The 26,325-nt window shown below is 39.7% G+C and overlaps 1 protein-coding gene across 1 annotated transcript in view; it reads left to right on the top strand.

Moving 5' to 3' along the window:
• LOC127618946 (uncharacterized) overlaps positions 1-26,325 on the top strand; it is a 647,429-nt gene that overhangs the window by 324,917 nt on the left and 296,187 nt on the right. Inside the window, 3 exon segments of the mRNA XM_052091648.1 lie at positions 2,193-3,773; positions 16,794-17,061; positions 24,762-25,459. Coding sequence (XP_051947608.1) covers positions 2,193-3,773; positions 16,794-17,061; positions 24,762-25,459 — 2,547 coding nt within the window.

The raw sequence follows: 26,325 nt of genomic DNA, 5'->3' as shown, positions 1-26,325 counted from the left end.
AGATGGTAGAATAATCATTTTTAGATGTTATATAGTTCATATTTCTTGTGTTCTCTTTTTGCTCTGACAATGTGCTAGTGTTGCAGTATGTGCTCAAACGGGGTCACCTCAAGTGAAGAGTATTGTATTTTCAATCAGTGTTAATGATAAAACATATGTTCAAAGGTCACCTTAAGTGTTGTATGTGTAAGAATAAGTGGCGTTAGACCCACCAGCTGTATGGCCGATGTACATTTTTGCTGATGTATGTTCTTTCATATATGATGTTTTTAAAAAAATAGAAAGAGGGGGACTTTTCCACCAATATTTACCTAAAGTAAGAACTAAAACATATTGGTGGTGAAGGATGAGGACAGGGGTAGATATCCCATTGGACAGAGATAAGAAGAAGAACGATAACATAAGGTATATAACTGGGACCTTAAGGGAATAGAGTCAGGACAGACAGCTGACTGGACTCATGTTTGTTGATTCTCAATAAACTGCAACTTTGGCATCTGGAACTCAAGACTCTGAGAGTTTTCTTCAACTTAGAGAGATTCATCGCAATATTCCAGGACATCATTCTGATTACTATATATTAGGCTACTTTATTATATATTTCTAAAATAGGTCTATCTAGTTTTGTGTGTAGTCCTTACGATTTATGAGCAGTGCGGGTTTGTTAATTCAGTGTCTTGCCAAAATGTTGGATGAAGATGTTTTAATACAACAACAACTCCTTATCAATGTTTTTGTAGTCGCTATGGTGTTTATTAAAACCCGTATTGTTGTTCAGACAGCAGCAGCTCAATATTCATCTGGTGTCTGTCGGACTTTGTCACTCACTTTCACTCAGCTCTGGGCACGAGAACAAAAGCGCAAATCTCCTCAATGTGAACACACTTCAGTAGAATTTCTGTCCAGACTAATCATCACAGCATTTCTTCAATAAACAATTTTTCAATAAACAATCTTTACTTCATTCACTGGTGTTTCCAGATTGAACTTTTTATTTATTTACATGGAGTATCATCTGCTACACTTCACTGCCACCACTAGGCGCAAGTGACACTTCTGTTCAAGATGCTCTTGTGGAAATTAGTGTAGAGCAAGTAGAGAAAAAGTCGACATAAATCAAACTAAAAACGTCGTTACTAAATCAAATTTCTGGCCAATGTAAGTACAATGTTTAAACACTGTCAGTTACAATATCATTTGTTAACTTCAAGAATAATGGTACAACATTCAAGAGAGCTAAGATTGTCAATGTTTATTGATCAGAAAACTCATTTCTAATACTAATACATGCTAATTAGTTTTACATGTGACCCATGTTAGTTTTTTTTACTACATTGTGCATCTAGGGGTCAACATTACCATATTGGTCCTAATATAAGATACATTATCCTTATATATTAATACTATATTATATTATCCTTATATTCAGACAAATACAGCAATACATGAAAACAATTTGTATTTTTTATTTAAGTGGGTAATCATGTTTTGCTTATGCCAGATGCCCAAGAAACCAGCAGTTGACAGAGATTCCATTTTCACAGTCCTATGTTCATCAAGAGGCCATAGTCCAAAATGGCAACATAGCTACTCCTAATCAGAGCATCTGGACAGAGCTTAGTAAGCAGCTAGAAAACAAGATTACTGCAAAGGCTCTATACACCTTTGTTAAATTAAATAGACACAACATCTGGACTGCTTTAGGGTTTACTCATGAATGTGATCATGAAACAAATGGCAGTAGTGATGACACTGATTTTGAGCCAGGGTCCCTTTCACCCAGACCTAAAGATTGTTGGACTTTTGATATTGAAGTTCCATTTCAGAAATGGATTGAATTCATGCCTGAAATGGTCAAATACAACAAAAAGTTCTCTAAAACACAAAAAAGGAATACACAATTTTGAAGCCTGGCATCTGGACACATTTGATAAATAATCACATTTGGCAAGAAGTGAAATGCCCCTGCACATTTTTCTTTAAAAGAGCCAAGGTCTATCCATCAGCCACGGAGAAATACATAGAAATCAGAGGCAACTGTAAAGAGTGTCGTGGCCACATTCACATAAAATGTGACAGAGAGCCTGAAATTAACAGCCCAATGGTGCTAAAGTGTTTAATTAAAAACACTGATGACTCCCTGCACACTGGCTGTTCCAAGCGTCGCGATGTCTGGTAACTTGCGTGTGCAGATAGCCAAAGAACTGTGTGAGGGTAGAATGGAACCCCATGTATGGAGGGCATCAGAGGCAACAAAGCTGATGGATTTTGGAGATCCTGAGCCAAGTCATCTGCCTAATTTGGCCACCCTGCACAAAGCAAAGCGAGAGAGAAATGATTTAGAATTAGGCGACAAGGATCCCATTGTGTCCCTGCAGATGTTAAAATACAGTGCACCGCACAGTGGTAGCATTAAAGACATTGGACTGGACAAGTTTTTCTGTCATTATTGGAGTCAAACACAAATGTATATTTACAAGTCTATATCAAAAACATCTACTAACCCCACTGTGAGTTTTGATGCAACTGGCTCAGTAGTGAGGAAACTACAGAGACCAAATGGCAAGTCTGGCCATATATTTTTATATCAGGGCGTTCTGGCAGGGGATGAGAACTCAAGTGTCCCAGTGGTGAAAATGCTGTCAGAGAGACACGATGTTAATGCAATAGCACATTGGCTGACAGAATGGATACGCGCAGGTGCACCAACTCCAAAAGAGGTTGTGAGTGACTTTTCGCTGGCTTTGCTCGGAGCTCTGGTCAAGGCTTTTACTCCTCATCCTGATCTAAAGACCTACATCAATGAGTGTTGTGCTGTCTTACTCAGTAAAAAATCAGCAAAAGTGCCACCTTGTTTTGTTCGGGTTGATGTTGCACACTGCATCAAGATGATCTGCCAGTGGGACTGCTTGAAGAAAAAACCACATCGCATTAAAGATTTCTTTGTGAGGTCAATGGCACAGCTTCTCATGTCACATTCCATGGATGATGCAAAAGAGCTACTACGCAGTATTACTGTTGTGGCTCTCAGCGAAGCAGAGGGCAATGACAGTTCTGGAGCCCCCCTCATATCAGAAAGGTGCAAGAAATACCTGAAAGCCCGAATTGCAGAAGAGTGTGTCATCATTCCAGATGTAGAGGGTGATGACCTGGAAGTGGATCCATGTGACCAAACACAGACAGACCTACGACAGTGGGTAACAGACATATGTGAGGAGAGCAGGTCACTTGCTGTAGCTCATGGGGATCATGATAATATGCACTTCCTCCCTGAGATTATTCCCAATATAATCTGGCTTGCAAGTTACTTACCACTCTGGACAGGGGTAATGACCCCTCACTTTCGAAGCACCAACATCACCGCAAGTTCAGCCAATGTTGAAGCAGAGTTCAAAAACATAAAACATGGACTTTTCAAGCATGAAAACTTGCCTATTCGGGTGGATCGATTCATTGCTCGACATCTGTCCATTGAAGGCAACATGCGAATTTGTTCTGCAAAACAAAAAGGTGAGGAAAAAGATGAAGACGATGCAGCTGTTGCAACAGTGATCATCACAGGAGCCAATCCACTACCCACCACAACTTGCAGTGTAGATGGGAAACCAGAAATGGATGCTTCCTGTTCTGGGAAATCTGACAATGTCACAAACATCCATCCAACAGATGAAGATGCGGTTGAAAACTGGAGAGGCCTAGCAGTTCCACCCAAAAAGAGGAAGAGGAATTCATACCTCTCTCCTTGTCCTGAATGGCTCCATGCTGATCCATCTGTGAGGGGGAAAAGACTGTGAGTGGACCTGTTGAAAAATGGAAATAATCAACAGCCTGTTAAACTCAGGAAATCAAGTATCTCTGTACTGAACACATGTGCATTTGATGCTTTTTGTCAATGCTTATGCTGTGCTTTCTGCGATAGTGTCACTTTTGAAAATATTGTTTGCGGTGAGGATTCCAACAACCTCCTCAAGCTAGTGAAATCCATCACCACAAAGGGTCTGAATGCACAGGCTTACACACAGAGGGCAGAGCTGCTCTGTGAAATATTTGAAGCTGTCTGATTGAAGACTGGTGCTCTCCAAATCGATGCACAGTGCCACATCTCCATGATCATTGAAAAGTCAAAGACAAAACGTGCATGTGTTTCCTTAACAAAACCTTATTTTGTTCCTTATTGTGGTCTCAGCACACAAGTCACCTGGGAAGTTCCATTTATTTGTACTTCTGTTGCTGTACTTGTCGTGGAATATCGTGATGAATCTCTCTAAGTTGTAAGAAACCTCTCGGAGTCTTGAGTTCCAGATGCCAAAGTTGTAGTTTATTGAACACCAACAAACATGAGTCCAGCCAGCTGTCTGTCCTGACTAATTTTTCTAAGTTCTCAGTTATATACCTTTTTTGTTATCTTGTTACCCACTGTCTCTGACGCATGAGGTCACTGCCTTGTCTCTTTCCCACCAATAATTTCTACGTCCTTTGTTAATTAAATATTGGTGGGAGATCCCTGTCTATCTATTAAAAAGAAAAAGAAACATATATCTTTGGTAGCCTCTCATAACTTGACCTCATGTTACAGTTCATGGACAGAGTACATCAACTCCTAGAAACATCTGCATACAGCCATGTCTCCATCAAATACTTTTTATCTTTTTCCTGCATTTTCAGCACATTCTCTCAATGGGCAGCCTTGTTTGTTCATACACATTGTTATTTGAAAGAACACACCAGCTGCAAAATTATAATACATTTAGCTTATTAAAACAAGACACCATTCATATAACTGATTAAAAGTATCTTTGAAAAGATACATGCCAGCACACCAAGGATTCTCATCAGTGTACTATTGATTAACAGAAACACTTTTTGTTTTTGAAGAAATACACTTGTTTTTCAAGGTTATATACCATTCTTTGTGTTCTCTGCAGTATCAACACTTTTAGTAACCTCATATGCTCTCTCCTGGCTCACTCAAAGGCCTGGAAACTCATATAAGTATTTTGATATATAAAAACCTACTAAAATATTGAATGATATATAAAAACATACTAGAATATTAAAATATACTATATACTGCAGGCTTCTGGCATGGCTCATCTTCAGACCGCAGTGGAAGAAGGCCTTACCCTTCCGGAATCCCCCTGCCTCAGGCCAATACAAAGTCCCTCACAGTGTCCCTCTGCATTCAAGACAGATACCTCAGGAAAAGTGCTCTGTGCAGGGAAAGTTTCTCACAGTTACAGTCTGGGAGAAGTTCTGTGGATTGGCACTGACCTGGGAAACAACTCCACAGAATTTCCTTTGTGTGAATTTCCCTCCAATCTGATGCTACAAGGAGAGAGATTTACTTTAAGGGCAATCACTGCTTTCAAAGGAGGCTTAACCCAGGAAGCTCTAGTTATCGACAAGAAGACCCAGGATGCTCTTGGACATTATGTGGCCTACTGCAGGAGGTCTCCATGTGTCTGGGAGATGTATGACGACCTGAGAAGTGGAGTGACAGGAGTGTCAGAAAAAAACTAAATATGCCCACATGCTGTATTATACACAAAAGACTGATTGCATGGTTTAAATTTAATTTCACAAATACAAATATTTCTGTTATATGCCACACACCCTTGTTTTCCTACTCCTGTTTGGAGAAGTAGTATCTGCTTTTCAGGAAGTCAGGCTTGATGTTGTTTGCTCTCAAGTCTGTTATTCTGGTTTGGTTTGAAGACAGATAGTGGCTTGTCAGTATTAAGTGTTTTTAATTTTATGTTTTTAAAGGTCCATTATTTGTGTTAATGGATGTTTGATAGTACGCAGTAATTTAATTCAAAAGTAAAATTATTTTGGCTTAATTCATTGAGTCACGAGTTTCCACATACATACACACACATATACAGTGCATCCTGAAAGTATTCACAGCGCTTCACTTTTTCCACATTTTGTTATGTTACAGCCTTACTCCAAAATTGATTAAATTCATTATTTTCCTCAAAATTATTCAAACAATACCCCATAAAGACAATGTGAAAGAAGATTGATATATATATAGTATATAAACACATACATATATATACTAGCAAAAAGTTTGAAATCATTACGATTTTTTAATGTTCACCAAGGCTGCATTTATTTGATCAAAAATACAGTAAAAAAGTAATATTGTAAAATATTATTCCAATGCCCTGCGATGGACTGGCGACCTGTCCAGGGTGTCCCCCGCCTTTCGCCCAATGTTAGCTGGGATAGGCTCCAGCCCCCCGTGACCCTGTACACAGGATAAGCGGTTGACGATGGATGGATGGATGGATGGATGGATGGATTATTCCAATGTAAAATAGTTGTATTCTATCTGAATATATAGTAAACTAATTTATTCCTGTGATCAAAGCCGAATTGTCAGCATTACTTTAGTCTTCAGTTTCACGTGATTCTTCAGAAATCATTCTAATATGCAGATTTGCTGCTCAAGAATAATTCATTATTATTATTATCAGTTGAAAACAGTTGTGCTGCTTTTTTTTTTTGGGGATACACAACCATTAAAAGGTTTGTGGTAAGTAATATTTATATATAATATGATTTCTGAAGGATCATGTGACATTGAAGATGGAGTTTAAAAAAAAAAAGCTATTATAACGTGTATTGTTTCACAACATTGCTGTTTTTACTGTATCTATTATCAAATAAATACAGCCTTTGTGAGATTAGAAGACTTCTTTCAAAGAAATTTTAAAATCGTAATGTTTCCAAACTTTTGACCTGCACAACAACAACAACAACAACAACCGCCATTCGCCACTAAGTGGCGATGACGTCACCACAACGCTTGTGCCAGGCTATGTGCACATTAAGGCCACGTGAAGTGTCGAACGCCCGCTGGCAGGAGGTCACGGGACAGATCCAACAGGTGACATGGGTCGAATGACTGAGATGACTGGCTGATGCACCACCTGTGCCCCCTACCGTGCCAACTTGCTGTGCTTTAGCCACCCTGCACTCTGCTCGTTGTTGTGAGCGTCGCTCCTCTGCCCTCCGTTGTTGTTGGAGGGCGACTGCCTCCAACTGGCCAGCAGTGTCCTTCACAAGCCTCCTCCAAAGAGGCCGATCTTGACACCGCTGGTACCAGTCATTGGCAAGTCCACTCAGCTCCACATCCTCCTGTACCACATCACTCCATCTCTTCTCCAGCCCGTGCTGCTCGCTTAGCCCCTCTATCCGGCCGAACAGAAACTGTTTAGGCATGCGGTGGCCAGGCATGCGGGCTACATGACCCAGCCAACGCAACCTTGCCTGCCGTAGGAGCTCACCGATGGGACTTTGTCCACATCTTTCAAAGATTTGCTCCTCACACAATCCAGCCTGGTTAAACCCAGGATGGATCTTAGGCAGGCCAGCCTAAATGTTTCTAATCGGCGATGATGTTCCATTAGGGGGGTCCACGTTTCGCAAGCATAGAGAAGGGAGGGAATGACCTTGGCCGAGAATACCTGAAGCTTCGTGCGGAGCAACAAACCGGGTAGCTTCCACACAGCGTTATGCAACCGATGAAAAGATAATGCCGCTCGACTGAATCGGAGTGAGACCTCTGCTGTAAAACCGGAGCTGGTCATAAGCACACTTGCCAGGTATGGAAAACACTCCACTCTCTCCACAACTGCCCCATCACCAATTGGGAGCTGTGGGGGTGGAGTGTCTGATGGTACATAATACCTAGGAAGGTGCTTTGTTTTGTTTGGGCTGATGGTAAGGCCCCATCTCTTGGTGGCAAGCTCCAGGTTCATCAGCAGCGCCCCCAATTTCTCCTCTGAGTGAGCAGCAATTACCAGATCATCAGCATACATAATGTGGTTGACCAATAGGGAGCCATCCCTTGACCGCACACGGGCGTCGATCAACCTCCCATTATATCTATACCAGATGGAAATTCCTCCAGTACAGCCATCGAAGGCTTCACGAACCACACGGTCGAAATAGATATTAAATAATGTGGGAGCCAGAGGACATCCATGTCGCACTCCCAGGTGAACAGGGAATGGCTCCGACTCCTGACCACGTAGTTTTACCCGGGCCCGCTCACCATCATGAAGGTCCTTAATGATCGTGAGCAGTGGGTCTGGGACTCCGAAAGCACGAAGAACAACCCAGAGCCCAGGCCTACTGATGGTATCATAGGCCTTGACCAGGTCAATAAAGCAGAGATGTAGGTCTTTCTGGAATTCCCTACACCTCTGCTGTAGCAGACGGACAGAGAATATGGCATCCGTGCAAGACCGCCCCTTCCTGAAACCACACTTGGTTCTCAGCAAGTCTCTCCTCAGCGTGCCTGGCAAGGCGATGTTGAATAATCCTTGCCAGGACCTTTCCTGGCACACTGAGGAGTGAGATGCCCCTATAGTTATTACAATCTGAGCGGTCCCCCTTTTTAAAGAGAGGGACCACCAGGGCATCCTTCCAATCCTACGTGAACCCGCCCAGTGGTCCAGACTGTTGTTATGATGTCATGTAGGGCAGTCTGTGCACAAACACCACCCTCCCTCAGCATTTCACTGGGGAGATCATCTCTGCCCGGTGCCTTTCCTGGTCTCAGGCTCCGGATCGCCTTCAGTACTTCCTCCAAAGATGGCACCTCAGCCAGCCACCCACAGGGAGCAACTTCTTCCTCCATTATTTGTGGCACCGCAGCCCCAGCAGGGTCATCCCCACTTTGTCCCACAATGTTTTCCAGGCTCAGGGACTTCCCCTCCCCCAGGACCTCACAGAAATGCTCAGCAAATCTGCAAACCTGTTTCTGGGGGTCGGAGATTGGATCACCGTTTTTTCCCCTAATGATGGTAATAGGTGTGGCACTGCAAGTAACCTTTTTGATGGAATTAAAGAGCGATTTATGATCGCGAGCCACCGAGGCAGACTCCATCTCCTCAGCAACCCGTGACCACCAACCATCCTTGCAGCGCCTCACGGCTCTCCGAACCTCCGAGCGAAGGCTGCGGTAAGCCTCCTCATTCTCTGACGTGGGATGCTGTTGATGATGAGAGTGGGCCTGTCGCTTTTTCTCAGCCAGCCTGAACACCTCCTCCGTCAGCCAGGGTTTCTGAGGAGGTCTGGACCGTGTGCCCAAAACTGCCATTGCAGTTACATGAGCCACAGCCCTAAACCTCGCCCATTTCCCCTCGACATCCAGAGGAGTGGGGGATGATGCCAACCCCAGCTGCAAGCGATGCTGAAATTCTCGCTTGCAACTTTCATCAGCTAGCCTAGACCAGGCCACTATGGGTTTGAAAGGGGTCCTGGGTTTACATCCACCACCGGAGTGGAAGAATGGCAGGCGCATCTTACAGATGACAAGTCGATGGTCAGTGGGCAGATCAGCTCCATGGTAGGTCCTGGTGTCAAGGACATGGGCCCGCATCCGCTGTTCAGTCACTATGTAGTCCAGCAGATGTTCTTGCTTGGACCCGGCATGCATCCATGATGTTGTGTGGATGCGCCGATGCTGGAACAGTGTGTTGGTAATTACAAGCCCATGGGTTTGACCTGCACACACACACACACACACACACACACACACACACACACACACACACACACACACACACACACACACAGCCTATGTGCGTATAAACACAGAGCTCCAGCAAACAAATTACTGTGCCTATATTTATTACAATGTTAATATTACTACTGTCATTCACATAACTAAATACAGTGACAAGTTAAAACACTTACCTTGGAGTTTGTGTTACATTCCGCAAATCCTGTGATCCGCTGTGTCTGTTACAAGTTGAAAACGAACAGTGGATAGGTAACAGTTAAGTGAATGCGTCTATTTAGTGATTTGGTTTTCCATTTGGATCTTTCCTTCTTACTTTAACTGTATTGTTAAAAAAAGACATTTGCAAAAACAAAACTTTTACTGGCACAAACCAGCACAAACGAAGCACAAACGATTGAGACTATTTTGGGTGAATTTAGAGCATGTGGGGGGGCTGGTGACATCATCGCCTATAATTCAATGTCTAATATAAAAAAATCCGAAGCAGCACAAACAAAACTTTTTACAGCACAAACCAGCACAAACGAAGCACAAACGATTGAGACTATTTTGGGTGAATTTAGAGCATGTGGGGGGGCTGGTGACGTCATCGCCTATAATTCAATGTCTAATATAAAAAAATCCGAAGCAGCACAAACGAAACTTTTAGCGGCACAAACCAGCACAAACAAACGAGACTATTTGGGGTGAATTTGGAGCATGCGGGGGGCTGAGTGACCTCAGAATGACCTATAAATATTCTTTTAATATCTAAAAAACCAAAGCAGCACAAACGAAAAATTTTAAAGCACAAACCAGCACAAATGAAGCACAAACGATAGAGACTATTTTGCCGAAGTTTTGCGTTGGGTGGGGGGCCAACTTCACGCAGGTAACTAAATGTGAATCTTTGCAAAAGCAATGTGCTGAAGTTTTTGTTTGTTTCCATTTGTGGCAAAAAGTTGATTACAACAAAAAACAACACACAACCCCCCTACAATGTTAAAAGTCCACCCACTCCTCGTTCTTATATTTCTATAAATCAAAATGTGTGTCAAAATGAACTCTTTTCATTTCTGCTCTAAAGTGACATCACTTTAGGGCAGGCCCCGCCCACGACTGGTGGCGGACTCCACCCTATTGTCATAGATCCACCCGTGAGTGATCTACACACAGTCTCGGCTTCGTAAGCATCATAAGTGTTCTGTTGTTGGCTGTAAAGGTGAACATAAGAGTCTTCATGTACTCCCGGCATCAGAGCCACTGAAGAAGCGGTGGACAAGTTTTGTTTTTGAAGCAAATATGCCACAAAACATACAAAAATGTGTGTATGTTTGTGCAAATCATTTTACACCGGACTGCTTTGTGAATGAGTGTGAATATAAAGCAGGATTTTCAAAAAATGTGATTCTCAAGCATGATCAGAAACAACTGTTTGTGTTCCAGCTTTATATCCTGAAGATGTATCGCACGTTATATTTTGTGAATGTTTGCAAATTGCCTTTCTGAATGTGCTTGTCAGCTGATTCCACGGCTAATGCAGCAAAAGTTAGCATTGTCTCTGATTGTATTCACCAGAGCTATGACAGGGGCGGAGAGTAGCAGCTCATTTGCATTTAAAGAGACACACATGAAAACAGCGTGTTTTTGATTCCACCCAAAAAGAGGCATTTACAACATGGTATAATAAATGATCCGTGGGGTATTTTGAGCTGAAACTTCAGACACATTCTGGGGACACCTGAGACTTGTATGACACCCTGTAAAAAGGGGCATAATAGGTCTCCTTTAAATCATTGTTTTACAGTCTGTGGCAGGGTAGTCGACCTTTATCCTTCTCAGAGGCTTGATTAGTCTGATAAGGGACCGGGTGTGTATGATCACGACCCGGCTCCGCCCTCCGCCCTGCCACATTCCTCCCTCGTTCTCTCAGGCAGGGGAGCCCCCGGCATGATGTACACCCCCCCCCCCCCTCTTTCCCCGGGAGGGGCGTGCACTGGGATTCTGTTTGAAATGACCCGACTCTTGTGTGACATTTGTTCCTCTTGTAAACAAAGTTCATGCTTTATTTTAAGTTAATTTTTGTTTTATTTTTTACACAAATCTATCGATTTACTTCAGAAGAATTGATTGATGACTCTACTGTAGTCGTGTGGGTTACTTTTATCCTACCTAAATATGACTTTTGGACCGTCATACAGCTGGCACCCATTCACTTGCATTGAATGGACATACAGAGCTGAAATGTGCTTATAAAAATCTTCATTTCGGTTCTTTTGAGGAAGGAAAGATGTACACATCTAGAATGGCTTAAATGTGAGTCAATCATGAGAGTTTTTTTAACTATTCCTTTAACTTGTGTTGAACCTGTAATTGTATTATTTTAAATCCAGGATGCAGACTAATAAAATACAAAACTAATAAACAGTGCTTTGTAAAAAGTTTTCAGAGTAGTTTTTGTCAGATTCAAAATGTAGAATATATTAAAGTTAGACCCCCCCCCCACCTGATACACAGTATTGTGTCTCATGACAAATAATAAAAAAGTCCAATACTATTTTTTTCTTCTATTTTGAAAGGGGCTGTATGGGAGAGTGGCTAGGAGGAAGCCTCGGCTGGACAAAACCCATGCTTGCCTATAATGACTTTGTAATAATTAACTTGGAAGATACAAGATGTAGCAGAAGGTCGTGTGATCTGATGAGAATAAAGTGGAATTGTCTGGCTGAAACACTAAACTGTATGTGTGGCGCAAAGTCGACTTAACACATCAGCCACACAACACCATCCCCACAGTGGAACACGCTGGTGGCAGCATCATGTTTAAGGTGGAGCTTTTCATCAGCATGAACTGGCAGGCTTGTGAAGATTGACTGGTTGATGAATGCTGCCAAATGCACTGATATTTTTGGATAAGAACCTACTTTCCTCTGCCAGAAAGTGTAAAACTGGGAAGAGGTTTGTGTTTCAGCAGGATAATGACCCAGCGCACAAAGACAGAGCAACACTAGAGTGGCTTAAAAAGAAGAAAATGGATATCCTTGAGTGGCCCAGTCAAGGTCCTGACCTCTAATTGGTGTAGAGACCTCAAAATTGCTTTCTATCACCGATCCCCAACTAGAGATTAAGTAGAGATTGAGTGATTTTGAGGAATGGGCTGATATTGCTCCATCACGATGTGCAAAATTGATAGAGAATCATCCAAAAAGACTGGTGGCTGTAATAGGTGCAAAAGGAGGCTTAACCAAGCATTTAATAATGAGGATGAATGATGGTTATGGCATTTTTTAAATTTTCATGATATACAGTACTGTGTACCAGCTAGGGATGCACCGATCTGATACCTGGATCGGATTGAAGACGTGCGATAGCTCTGTGAATCACAAAAGGCTGTGTTTAATAAGTACATTTATAAAATGCATGTGCAGCTGTAGTGCGTCAGTGAATGTCGCTGCTCTGTTGACACACACCCGCTTTAATTTTAAAGTTAATAGGTGTCACAGAGAGACTCACGGAGGCAGAGATATGAACTCAGTTGCAGGGTTTATTGAACAGATGACTGAAACAGTGATGTAAACATTGTGAGTAAATCCAGTTGAGCAGAGTGGCAAAAAGCAGGTGAGTAATATCCAGACAGGGTATAGACACGATAAACAGATAACTCACAGCAGTAACCCTATTTTAACCATGATATCCGGAGTGAAACCACAGTAATACAGGGAAACTAAAACTATATGTAAAAAAATATATAATTTTGTCATTATTATGATTTTACTGCAATTACCACAGTTTAACTGTGATTACTGTTGTAGATTAACCATCGTATTTCTAGTAAAACTTTAGTAACCACAAGACTATCCATGGTAGTTAATTAATCTATAGTAGAATCATGGTAACATATTATACTGTATCCAAACCATAGTTTCCACCAAAAAACTAAAACAACCCTCATATTTACTATAGTAAAACCTTTGTTTCCACCAAAACTATGATTCCTACAGCCTACAAAATTACTTTAATAAAACCATGTTTCAGACCAAAATAAAAAACATGTTTTTACTACAGTATGATTTATTGTCTCCAGTGTGTTTTACTATAGATTAACCATGATAAATCATGTGGTTACTATTGTTTTACTATAAATACCATAGTTAAACTACCACAGTAAAACCTTAATAACCACAAAATTGTGATTTTTATTACCACCGTTTTCATTTTCCTGTATTATTACAGATCCTATGGTGTCATTTCAAATATCATGGTTAAAATATGTTACTGTAGTAAAATCATGGTAAATTCATTGTGGGCGGAACGTAAAACAATTTCAGAAAAGAAGTTTAGAGAAGAAGAAAAGAGTTTCTTTCTTCATCAAAACAGAATTTAAGATTTTTAGGATTTCATTTCAGGCTTCCTCGTTTAAAGCTAGGGTGTGCAGTCTTTTCCAGAAACATTTTTGTTATACTGGTTTAAAGTCTCTTCACATCCTGATAACAATCAATAATTTAAGTGGTCTAAATGTAAAAAAAATATATATATACATAGACAAAAAAACAAAAAAAATGAACGACCAATAATTGCATTTGCTCCGAATGTAATGATAGGATGTCCTTCCTGTCTGTCAATCTATATTTGCATACCGCCGCGCAACTTGTTCGCGCAGATATTTACACGTCATCAGAGCGAGCGCGAAAATGGAAGGCGAACCGCAGCTAGCTAATGTTCCTCCTGAACCACCAGTAAAACGAAACAAAAGAAAGAGTGTGTTAGAAACTTCTACAACGAAAACACGTCTGGATCAAAAGCGCGCTAAAAGCAGAATTAACATTTACGTTGCTTTTCCACGCTGGAGGAAACTGCGGGACTCAAAGTGTCTGAAAAATGACGCCATGCTTGCTGTTTTTCTTTTGGACAGGTAAATACATAGTTTGATTTGTTTATATGTATATGTTGGTGTTAATGTAATTTAGTATTTAGCTCATGTAGCTAACAGCAGCTGCGGTGTAAAATGAAAATTTTGTTTTCAAAGTTACGAAAACACTGCAACATCCACACCTTTGGTGCATGGATTCATAAGGCCACCAACTGTTTCGACTCTTTCATCAGTTTCTCCCAAAACAGTGAGTACAATGTCATAATTTTACTTGAATAAAAAAATATAATCAAACATTCTTCTGGGTATTGTGTATGGCATCCTTATGAAGAAAGATAATTTGACAATGTTGTCATTGTAGTTTTGCTGAAATACAATCACATATCAGGTTATAAAGATGATGTCATGCACTTTGTGATCACTGCTGCTTTTTTGTTATCTGCGTAAAGTTAGAAATGTCAAAACTATAATGTGTTTTTTTTACATGAGCCATGACAATTTAAAAACATGTTTTACTGTCATTGTAAATGTTCACTTTCACCTGCCTAAAGATGAAAATCTGAGAAGAATTAATGTATTTTTTTCCCAATGGTTTTGTCAGAGAGGACACATTTTTAAAAAACATAATAACCGTGAACATTTGTAGTTAAAGTATATAAGTATTGTTTTGTTTCTAAAAATGATCTATTGTTTGGGTTCAGAAGAACTTTTATTTGTCGACTGGAGTCGTGTGGATTATTTTGATGCACCTTAAATATACATTTTGGACTGTCAAATGGAGTACTTTCACTTGCATTGTTTAAAGAAGAAGGCCTGAAATGAAATCCTAAAAAATTATATTCTGTTTTGATGAAGAAAGAAACTCTGATACTGCTTTGATGGCCAGAGGATGAGTAAATTATCATCAAATTTTCATTTTTTGGGTAAACTATTCCTTTAAATTCAGTGGCTGTCATGTTAAGGTGAGAATATGTTGTATATGTCCTTTTTTATGCTAATTTCAGGGTTTTTCTGTGTCAAAAAAGTAGGATTTGGCTCGGGTCCTCATATTCTCACAAACAGCCCTGTGTATATATATAAATAATAATCAAAAGAAGAAAGTTTTTGCATTAGTAGGATTGGGTCAAGTGCTCGTGAAAGAGATGCATCTTTAGATGTTTCTTGAAGGTGGCTAAAGAATCAGCTGCTCAGGTGGGGTATGGCGGGTCGTTCCACCATCAAGGGACAATTGAAGTGAAGATCCGGGAAAGTGATTTTGTGCCCGTGTCAGATGGCGCAATGAGGCGCCGCTCACCCGCTGATCTTTAGCTTCTGGATGGCACATAGACTTGAAGGAGAAACAAGCAAAAAAACTGAATATCATGTTTAATTTCTGATAAATCAGCTTGTTGAATCCATCATCTGAATGTAAATGAGTTCAATGAAGGTGATTATATGTTGAAAAAAGGTTGCTTTTGGGTAATATCCAACGATAATTTGGCTGTCTTGAAACTAAACAAAAAGCACACAATTATATTGAAACCATTATTTCAACAAAGTTGTTCTTGTGTATAATCATTTAAAAATCTTTTTTAAGTCTGATGAATGTCAGTTTATTATAATGATGATGTTTTTGTGTTCAGATGTTCATCATGAGACAGCAGGTGGATGTAATCTGCTGTAAATCAGTAGGAACTGATCTGTCCATGCTGGATATTGATGATTTCATCCCAGAACTCTCTCAGCTGAAGAAAGAGGTGACGTCACTGAAGACAAAATTGATGGAGAGAGACGACAGGTTACAGGTTAAACATTCATTTCATCCTTAAAGTTGAGATTCTAAGCTTTTAAATTATGTGATATGATGAACGGTACAGATGTGATTGTGTTTTTCAGGAGCTGGAAAAGGTTTCCTGTCAATCTTCAGTGTATGTGATTGATGGGACCTCCACAGAATGTCAGGATTCAGTGTGGAGCGGCAGAGATCAGTCCACACCACAGCGACTGCTGGACAAACTCTCTGAACAGAGATCCAGAGACACACAGGACTCACAGCTCACTTTACTCTGTTCTACTGACGGTAATCAGGGTGATCAAACCTCCACAGAGTCTCTGACTTCTGTCTGTAATGCTGGAGAACAGCAGATGCTGCAGATACCAGTGAAGAATGAAGTGAAGCTGGAGGAGATAAAAGATGATGACACAGCAGAGGAACAACAGATAGAAGATGATGATCAAACCTCCACAGAGTCTCTGACTTCTGTCTGTAATGCTGGAGAACAGCAGATGCTGCAGATACCAGTGAAGAATGAAGTGAAGCTGGAGGAGATAAAAGAAGAAAACACAGCAGAGGAACAACAGATAGAAGACGATGATCAAACCTCCACAGAGTTTCTGACTTCTGTCTGTAACGTTGGAGAACAGCAGATACTGCAGACACAAGTGAAGATGAAGACGTGTTCAGTGAAGCTGCTGGACTGCAGGAATCTGATGAAGATGAGAGAAACCACAGCAGAGGAACAACAGATAGAAGATGATGATCAAACCTCCACAGAGTCTCTGACTTCTGTCTGTAACGCTGGAGAACAGCAGATGCTGCAGATACCAGTGAAGAATGAAGTGAAGCTGGAGGAGATAAATGAAGAAAACAGAGCAGAAGAACAACAGAGAGATGATGTTTTTATTTCTTCAGGTATGTTTTAAATATTTTTGACAATTGATTCGTGTCAGAATCTATTTCAAGAAAGACGGCTACATCACTCAAAAGTCGCATTAAAATGTTCTCAAATGTTTTTTTATTTTTTGCAATTTCAAAGAAATGTCAACCATAAAATAGAAAAATAAAGTTATACCGGTGATGCATAGATTTTTGTTGGAAATCTAAGGTTCAGGAAATGGCATATGAAGTATCCCATGTCTTATGGTTGGAGTTGGCATCAGTTCAATTAAAGTCCATCGTAATAGACTGAAGTTATGTTGGGCTGACACCGGCTGTGTTACGTGCTTAAAGATGTTTAAATGGGATGATAACGCAACATTAACGTGAGATGCAATTGTCGCTGTATGCAGTCGTAGAAACAACAAAGACTAACACAGAAGTAACAGTTAAGTTATTTATTAGTGCGGACAAAAAAGTTTACAGTAAAGAATAAAGAAACAAAACAAGAGTGTCGCCAAATTAATGAAATTATCAAAAGCCAAATCCCCTATAATTATTAACCCAACCCCTAAACTAACTACCAAAAGGAAAATGCAGAAATAAAACCGAATTCTTCAGCGTATATCGACGCCTTAGATAAACTATTGTAATTACAACAAAAAATACAATTAATGGCGATCACTCTTAAACTAACACAGAATAAACCTACCTACCCGATGTTAATGTTGTTCTCAGGTCAACGTCAAATGGCTTACCGATGGCTGTATTTCAGTAATCAAGATATTCGTGATCATATTAGCAACGTAGGTTTTTTTGAATCCAACAGAGACAAATATAAATTAAACTAAACCGTGTGGCTTGTTACAACCCATCACGTCTTACCTTGTCTACAGCGTATAATATCCACATCACCCGGCAAAATAACTACATCCAAACCACATCAAACAAACACAGTAAACAGCTGAACGGCTCGACTAAGGACACAGGCTGTGAGTGAGGTCTGGCGCTGATCCCTCACTACCCATTCATGGTGCACAGGGCCTTTTAAACTGCCGGCACGCCAGCGGATTGGTTATGACGGTTATGACGTCGAGCATCCTGACGTCACAGGTATAATTGACAACCGGATGATCCAATGATCGCGACCTAACAAAAGAGTTTGCAAACACAAGAGAAAAAACATACAAAACACACGTGGAACGTAACACTCCCCTTTAAAAAAAAACAGCAAAAGCAGTCACTTTCGCCTCTACCGGTCTTAACTGTCCTTGACCCACTTCCCTGCCCAAGTACGTAATAGTGGCTTGACCAAATTCACATTTGGCAAGATTTAACGTCAGTGAAGCCTTCTCTAGTCGATCAAACACCTCTCTTATTGTGGAAACATGTTCAGACCAGTTAGTTGAATAAATCACTAGATCATCCAAATACGCATTGCAGTTCCGGACATTCGCAAGCACGATGTTAAGGTCTGACCCTGATCCCTCACTACCCATTCATGGTGCACAGGGCCTTTTAAACTGCCGGCACGCCAGCGGATTGGTCGCAGCGGACTGGTCGCGCCCCATGGTTCGTGCCGGTTATGACGTCGAGCATCCTGACGTAACAGGTATAATTGACAACCAGATGATCCAATGATCGCGACCTAACAAAAGAGTTTGCAAACACTAGAGAAAAAACATACAAAACACACGTGGAACGCAACAGGCTGCTATTAGTTGTCATCACTCAGAGACATGTAGAAGTGGAGTCCAACACCAAGCAGGAATGGAGCTGGATCCAGCCGGTTCTGGTGACATCAGGATAGGAGTCCCGAGGTTGAGACAGGGAAACAAATAAAATAATGTTAGCATAGATGCCATTCAATTTATTGCAAAGTTATGGATCATGATAAATGTTTCTGGTTTCTGCAGACCTATCTAAAGCAGCTTAATTGTGTGTTGAAGGATAAATTAGGTGTATGCCTGGCTAAATAGATGAGTCTTTAGTCTAGAATTAAACTGAGGGAGTGTGTCTGCATCTCAAACTGTGTTAGGGAGACTATTCCATAGTTTAGGAGCCAAATACGATTTTGGTAGAAGGTCACTTAATACTGTGGAGCTAGACCATTCAAAGCTTTGTACGTAGTTAACAGAATTTTTTAATTAATGCGAAATTTTACAGGTAGCCAATGTAACGATGATAAAATGGGGCTAATATGATCCTATTTCTTGGTTCTCGTCAGCACTCTGGCTGCTGCATTTTGAACCAATTGAAGTTTATTTATTGAACTTGCTGGACATCCTCCCAGTAATGCATTACAATAATCTTGTCTTGAGGTCATGAACGCATTAACGCATTAATTCGTTTTCGGCATCAGCAACAGAGATCATGTGCCTTAATTTAGCAATATTTCTTAGGTGGAAGAATGCTGTTCTACAAACATTAGTAATTAGGACAGATTGATTTAAAATATAACACAGAAGTTCTTCGCTGTTGAACACGATGTAACAGTACATTCATTGAGTCAAATTATATTTTAGCGGCTTGTTTTTAGAGGTTTTTGTCGGAAATCGAGTAGACGGAAATGTCTTATTTCGATGATACACTGCTAATTTGGAGAATTGTGAAATTTCGTCAGGTTTTTGAAAAAATATAATATGGGGTATCATCAGCATAACAGTGGAAACGTATTCTACTATTCCTGTTAATATCTCCCAGGGGAAGCCAATACAAGGAGAAAAGCAGAGGCCCTAAAACTGATCCCTGTGGCACTCCATACTTTACTTTTGTTTGGTTTGACAATTCCTCATTTACGTAGACAAAGTGGTAGCAGTCTGCTAAATAGGACCTAAACAATGCTAATGCAAGTCCACAAATGCCAACATAATTCAAGAGAATGTCATGATCTATCGTGTCGAAAGCAGCACTAAGATCTAAAAGCACTAGAAGTGAAATGCAGCTGCAATCAGATGATAAGAGCCAAGTCATTTGTAATTTTGCTAATTGTAGTTTCTTAACTGTTATGGGGCCTAAATCCTGACTGAAATTGTTCATACTTATTTCTCTGTAGAAATTATCATAGTTGGGATGGTACTACCTTATCTAGAATTTTTTACATAAACGGGAGATTTGAAATCCGTCTATAATTAGCCAGTTTTCCAGGATCATGTTGTGGCTTCTCAATAAGCGGTTTGATACCTGCCATTTTAAAGCTTCTTAGGAAATGTCCTAAGGATACAGAGGAGTTAATAATATTAAGAAGAGGTTCTGAAATTACAGGAAATAGCTCTTAAGATCGTAGTTGGTATTGGATCTAACAAACATGTTGTGGCTTTTGATGTTTCGATAAGTTTTGTTAGCTCTTCCTGAACTATGACAGCGAAGGATTGAAGTTGCACGTGAGGAAAATTATGAGGCACTGTTTTCTGAGGTGCTATGACAGATGATTGCATAATTCAAATTTTATTTCGGATTGTTTCAATTATATCAGAAAAGAAACTCATGAAGTCATTACTCTTGTGCTGTGACGTAATAGCTGGTTCTGTTGAGGCTTTATTCCTAACCAATTTAGCCACAGTACTGAATAAACACCTTGGATTGCTGTGGTTATTTTCTATGAGTTTTCTAAAATATGTTGACCTGGCAACTTTTAGTGCCTGTCTGTATCTACAGACACTAACCTTCCATGCACCACGAAATACTTCTAATTTTGTATTCTTCCACATGCACTCCATTTTCTGAGCTGCTCTCTTGAGAGCAGGAGTGTGATCATTGTACCATGGTGAAGAGCTTATTTCTTTAATTTTCTTGAATCGAAGGAGGGCGACACTATCAAGAGTGCTAGAGATGACTGTATTTATATATTCTGTTATTTCATCAAGTTCTTCTGGGCTTTGGGGTTTATTGAGTGTATGAAATGGATCTGGAAGATTATTAGTGAAGCTATCTTTAGTGGTCGAAAGAATAGTTCTACCTGAACTATAGTGTGGTGTAGATTGAGTAACATTAGCTGATCACAGCATACAAGAGACGAGGTAATGATCCGAGATGTCATCGCTCTGCTGCAGAATTTCTATTGTATCAACATCAACTCCTTATGACCGAATTAAATCTAGCGTATGATTATTGTGATGAGTTGGTCCAGTTACATTTTGTGTGACTCCAAGAGAGTTGAGAATATTGATAAATGCTAATCCCAATCAGTCATTTTCATTATCTATGTGAATGTTGAAGTCACCAACAATTAAGGCTCTATCTACAGCTATGAAAAGGCTATGGGTGAAAGGCTATGTGTTGCCACAAAGTCATGTGTGTACAGGGAATACAGGAGTTTTTTTTATACCCCAATTTTATGCATAAGATCACAACCTAATAAGCAGAATGGAGATTCTGGTCAAATGAATATCTTGTCTAGATGCTGCCATACTCTGCAGGAATGTGAGGAGGTCTTTAAAAAATATCGGCAAAGCGTCCTTGTCTCCCCATGCCCAGTCTATGTTGGTTCCTTTAAAGTCTTTACCTGACCTGGTTCTTCCTTCCTCTATTTGTGGCTGATAAAATTTTGTATCCAACAAAGGCACTTTATCAATTCATATCAGTTCAGTTATTTCTGGAGGTAAGGTTTTGGACAGTATGAATCTATAATAACGTCCAGTCAAATGACTAATTCGTCAGATTCTTTTAAACATTCACGCATTGTAGAGGATACTTAACTGGGTCAGGTAATTCTTTGCATATTGCTAGTGCCTCTGTCATAGTGGAATTATTTTATATCTGTCTGGGCACTGGATAAAAGGAAATGCAGCTACGGCGTTTTCCTTTGTCACGGCTGTTTCTATTTTATCATTTGTGCTTGCGATATTACAGGGGGGTGTATGGTGTTGTTGCACTAAGAGCACTCGCGGTGAATTCGTATGACTGTGGCGGCGGTGTACTTTTGCTATTAGGGCTGTACACAACGGCTGCCTGTTTGTGGAACTTGCCCTTGGTCCCAGACTGGTTTAATTTGATTTATTTTTTGTACATCATGTGACGCTTTCATATATTTGTTATCCCATTGTGCCGGCGGTGTACTTTTGCTATTAGGGCTGTGCACAACGGCTGCCTGTTTGTGGAACTTGCCCTTGGTCCCAGACTGGTTTAATTTGATTTATTTTTTGTACATCATTTGACGCTTTCATATATTTGTTATCCCATTGTGCCGCTTATGTCAGATCCCATATCTTTATATTTTCAAAATGTCACAGTTTTAATTGATCAAATATCCCAGTTTACTTGATTGGGATCAATTGGGCCAGGTATTTCTGCTTTCCCAGCCTAGTTGGTCTCGCACTGCTCGCTTTTGATCTGTTTGCATGAAACTCTGAAGCACTTGAGTTTACACAGAGACTAAAGATACTTTAACATTGTTACATCCCTATGCATGTATGTGTATGCATGCTTGTTTTGTGTTCTCTTCTCTGTTTCCCTCTCTTTTTACACACTCTGATTAGGTTGCTGTTATTGGTTATCTGGGCTGTCAATCTCAATTACCCTGATGACATCATCTCCACTCTCCACCAATGGATGGCCCTTCCTTCATTTTAAAAGCTGTTTGAATCCATGTGTTGGGAGCTTTTTCATTTGATGACAGCTTTACTTGTTAGCTGCTGATATTTGTGTATTGTCTCTGATTCTTTGTGACCTTGTACATTCTTTATGAATATTGACAAAGATACTCGTTACCCATTCGTGGTTATGTGACTTTGTCATCATCATCATCATTATTTATATAACTCTCTGCTCATCTAACCAGAGTGGAAAAGTGGACAGGTAAAATGTCACGTGACAAACACCTTGCACCACGTAGACTGATTTTTGTATTAGACACCTTAGGTTAGGAGTGAGTGCCAACCCCTGTACTTTTGGTGTTTTTTTTGAGAGCAGTTAGAATAGTTTAGACATTGGCATTTCCAAGGCTGATGACCTGTTTTATTTTCTTTGTTGTGTTTTGTTTGATCTAACAATTTATTGAGTTTAGAGGGCTATAAAAATAAGTTTTTCTGATTCTTTCTTTTCTTTGGCTCCACTCATGTCCTTTTCCCCTCTGGTTTCATTATTAGTATGTTCTTTGCATAACATGTAAACGCCTTATTCAGTTATCCTTGAAAATTACCATTTTATACTGTTTACTTGCCTGGTTGCTTTTTGTCATTTGCCAACCCAAATACACACCTTAAATCCGTTTACAATTAAAATGTTACCCCCTCATACCCTTAGACAAGCCTAGGGGCCGTAACAAACATTCATCTACAATTTACGTTATTAAAGTTAACATTTTCATCAGTGGTATGCAGTGTTAAACGTAATTACAATTATGAATTTTATGATCGTAATCACAATTTGTGGTCATGTACAGTACTATTATGCCTATGTATAATAGTGTTAATTCAAAAGTAATTCAACTTGTGTAATTTGATGGCTGAGTCACAATCAATGGTATTTTTTCCCCTCCGAAATTGTAATGTATCAGTAGGTGTTTATTCCTTTCAGACCGTCTACCTTTTATCATGTTCTTCATTGCGTATTGGCATTGTGGTGAAAACCAGGAGACCTGTGATCTACAACCATGCCAATAGCGTTTTTTTTTATTCTATTTATCTAATGGAAATGTTATTACTTGAGGTCCAAGTTGTACTTGCATTTTATTAATTGGAACTATCGAGGTGTGACTGTAACCATGCACACATCCCATGTATGTATCCGAGCTTAAATATATATTGTAATCTAAAAATGTCATAACTTAATCAGATTTGCAAACGCGGATGCAGACTATAATCTTATTTCCCTAGGACTTTATCCCGGCCTATTCCCACCTTAGTGAGGATATGTTAAACTGCAACAGTAAATCTGAGGTATTCTACCTCCTTTCTGTATCTCCCAGAGTTAGAGCTCCCTTTCCAGGGGCACATTGATGCAGAACATTTTGAAAAAATTTTGAATCACGTATAGTGAACTGCAACACCACAGTATTACCGTGTTAGTAAAATAAGGTGTTACCTTCCTGTATTCCTAATAGGGCAAAACGTCTCTTGAAAAAGAGGTACCCTAACACAGTGCAAAAATGGAATCTATGTTTTATTCGATGTTTCTGCAGACAGGAGTATTGTCATATAAATAGATTGACCTTACCTGTCTGGAGAAATCCCGGACGAGCCCCCAAAAGTGTAAGAAAACCATGTAGTTTTCTTGGTAAGGATTGTTTTTTTTGGTCCCTCTATCAATAGTTTGTCTCAGTCTGAGTGTATCTGTTCCTTCTCTTGTTGTTTATTGTTCAAGCACATCTTTGTATTTCATTCAGTAAAGCAGTATAAACCAATAGAATTTATCAGAATAGTATCTTCACTATATATGGGTTGACCTAGTTTAACATAGTGGGCTACACAATAGCAGAATAGTTTCTTCCACGAAAGAGAAACAAGAAAGAAAGAAACCTCTTGTTCAGCAGTTAGTCTTATGCAAAAGTACAATGTCTCATATAATCTAATATCTCACATGTTAATTGATATACCATGTAATTTATCCAATTAAATTGTGTAATTTTATAGATATTTGACAGCCCTAGTAAATATATACTTATATATAAATTACACAGCAAAAAACATCTTGACCTTTGTTATATTCTGCCATAAATTGCATTAGGGTTCAATGTGATTTCTTTTTACATTTGTCCCTCTTCAACTGATTTGTCAATTTACTTCTGTTCATTGTAGAGCTGATGGAAGTGAAAGAGGAAAGTCAAGAACCGATTGAAGTGGAGGAGAAATCTCGTGATTTCAAAATTGGAGAAAAATCTTTGAGTGACTCAAAGCCTAAAATAAAAGCAGCCAATAAATCTTTAATCTGCTCTCAGTGTGGAAAGAGTTTAACATGTAATAAAGATCTTAATATACACATGAGAATTCATACTGGAGAGAAACCTTACAAGTGCTCACACTGTGGAAAGAGTTTCACTCATTTAAATTCCCTGAAAAAACACGAGAGAATTCATACTGGAGAAAAACCTTACAAGTGCTCACACTGTGGAAAGAGTTTCACTCAGTCACAAGACCTGAAAAAACATGAGAGAATTCATACTGGAGAAAAACCTTACAAGTGCTCACACTGTGAAAAGAGTTTCACTTATTTGAGTGCCCTGAATACACATGAGAGAATCCATACTGGAGAAAAACCTTACAAGTGCTCACACTGTGAAAAGAGTTTCACTCAATTGAGTTCCCTGAATACACATGAGAGAATCCATACTGGAGAAAAACCTTACAAGTGCTCACACTGTGGAAAGAGTTTCACTCAATTGAGTTCCCTGAATACACATGAGAGAAATCATACTGGAGAAAAACCTTACAGGTGCTCACACTGTGGAAAGAGTTTCAGTCAGTTAACATACCTAAAAAGTCATAAGAGAATTCATGCAGGATAGTCTTGTCAAATTGTTGTGATGACTCTCCACCAGAAGATGGCAGCACCTGCAATCATTAGACTACATGCCCGTATTGGTGGTGTGATGTTGTACAACTTGCATCTTGAGAACATTTTATGTATGTACTGTATTGTTGTTCTTGTGTTCCAGATGATCAGGTGCTGATGTGAGCAAAACCCCACTAAATTTGAATCTTTGCAAAAGCAATGTGCTGAAGTTGTTGTTTCTTTCCATTTGTGGCATAAAGTTGATTACATCAAAAAACAACACACAACCCTGTGACGGTGGTAATCATGAAATTAATATACCACTCCTTACAGAACTACACACAGTTACCAAACCATTTTAACATCAAATAAATTATTTATTTAAGTCCTATTGCAGAACTCTTTTAGGTTTTTTTTTTTCTTTCTAATGCATTTTAGTGTACTTCAGTCAAAACAGAAATCATTCTCATACCACAATTTCCAAAACTTAGAGCATGATGTTCACACAATCATAATGAATAAACATAATCATCTTGAGCAATCAACAAAGCATTTCATCAACCACTGTGATAAATGTACTACCAAAATTTCATCATACTTCATGTATTAAAGTCCACAAATAAAAATAAAGTGGTAGCTCAATTCACATAACATGAAAGAAATAGTTCAATTCGTTTACCTCTTTTAATAGTTCATAAATGACCAACGAGTTTTAGGTAAGTGTGTGTGTGTTTGTGATCTCCGTTTGTAATGCGTTAGTTGAGGTAAGAGTGTGTGGGTGATCTCTGTTTGTAGCGTCTTTTTTATAGGTTTTAGGGCGAGTGAACAGTCTATGGTTTCAGCAGTCCTACCTGGAGTCAGACGCACAGT

Source organism: Xyrauchen texanus, chromosome 25, assembly GCF_025860055.1.
Source record: "Xyrauchen texanus isolate HMW12.3.18 chromosome 25, RBS_HiC_50CHRs, whole genome shotgun sequence".
NCBI lineage: Eukaryota > Metazoa > Chordata > Actinopteri > Cypriniformes > Catostomidae > Xyrauchen > Xyrauchen texanus.
Note: the sequence above shows the minus strand (reverse complement) of the source record. Positions and strands in the feature narration are given on the sequence as shown.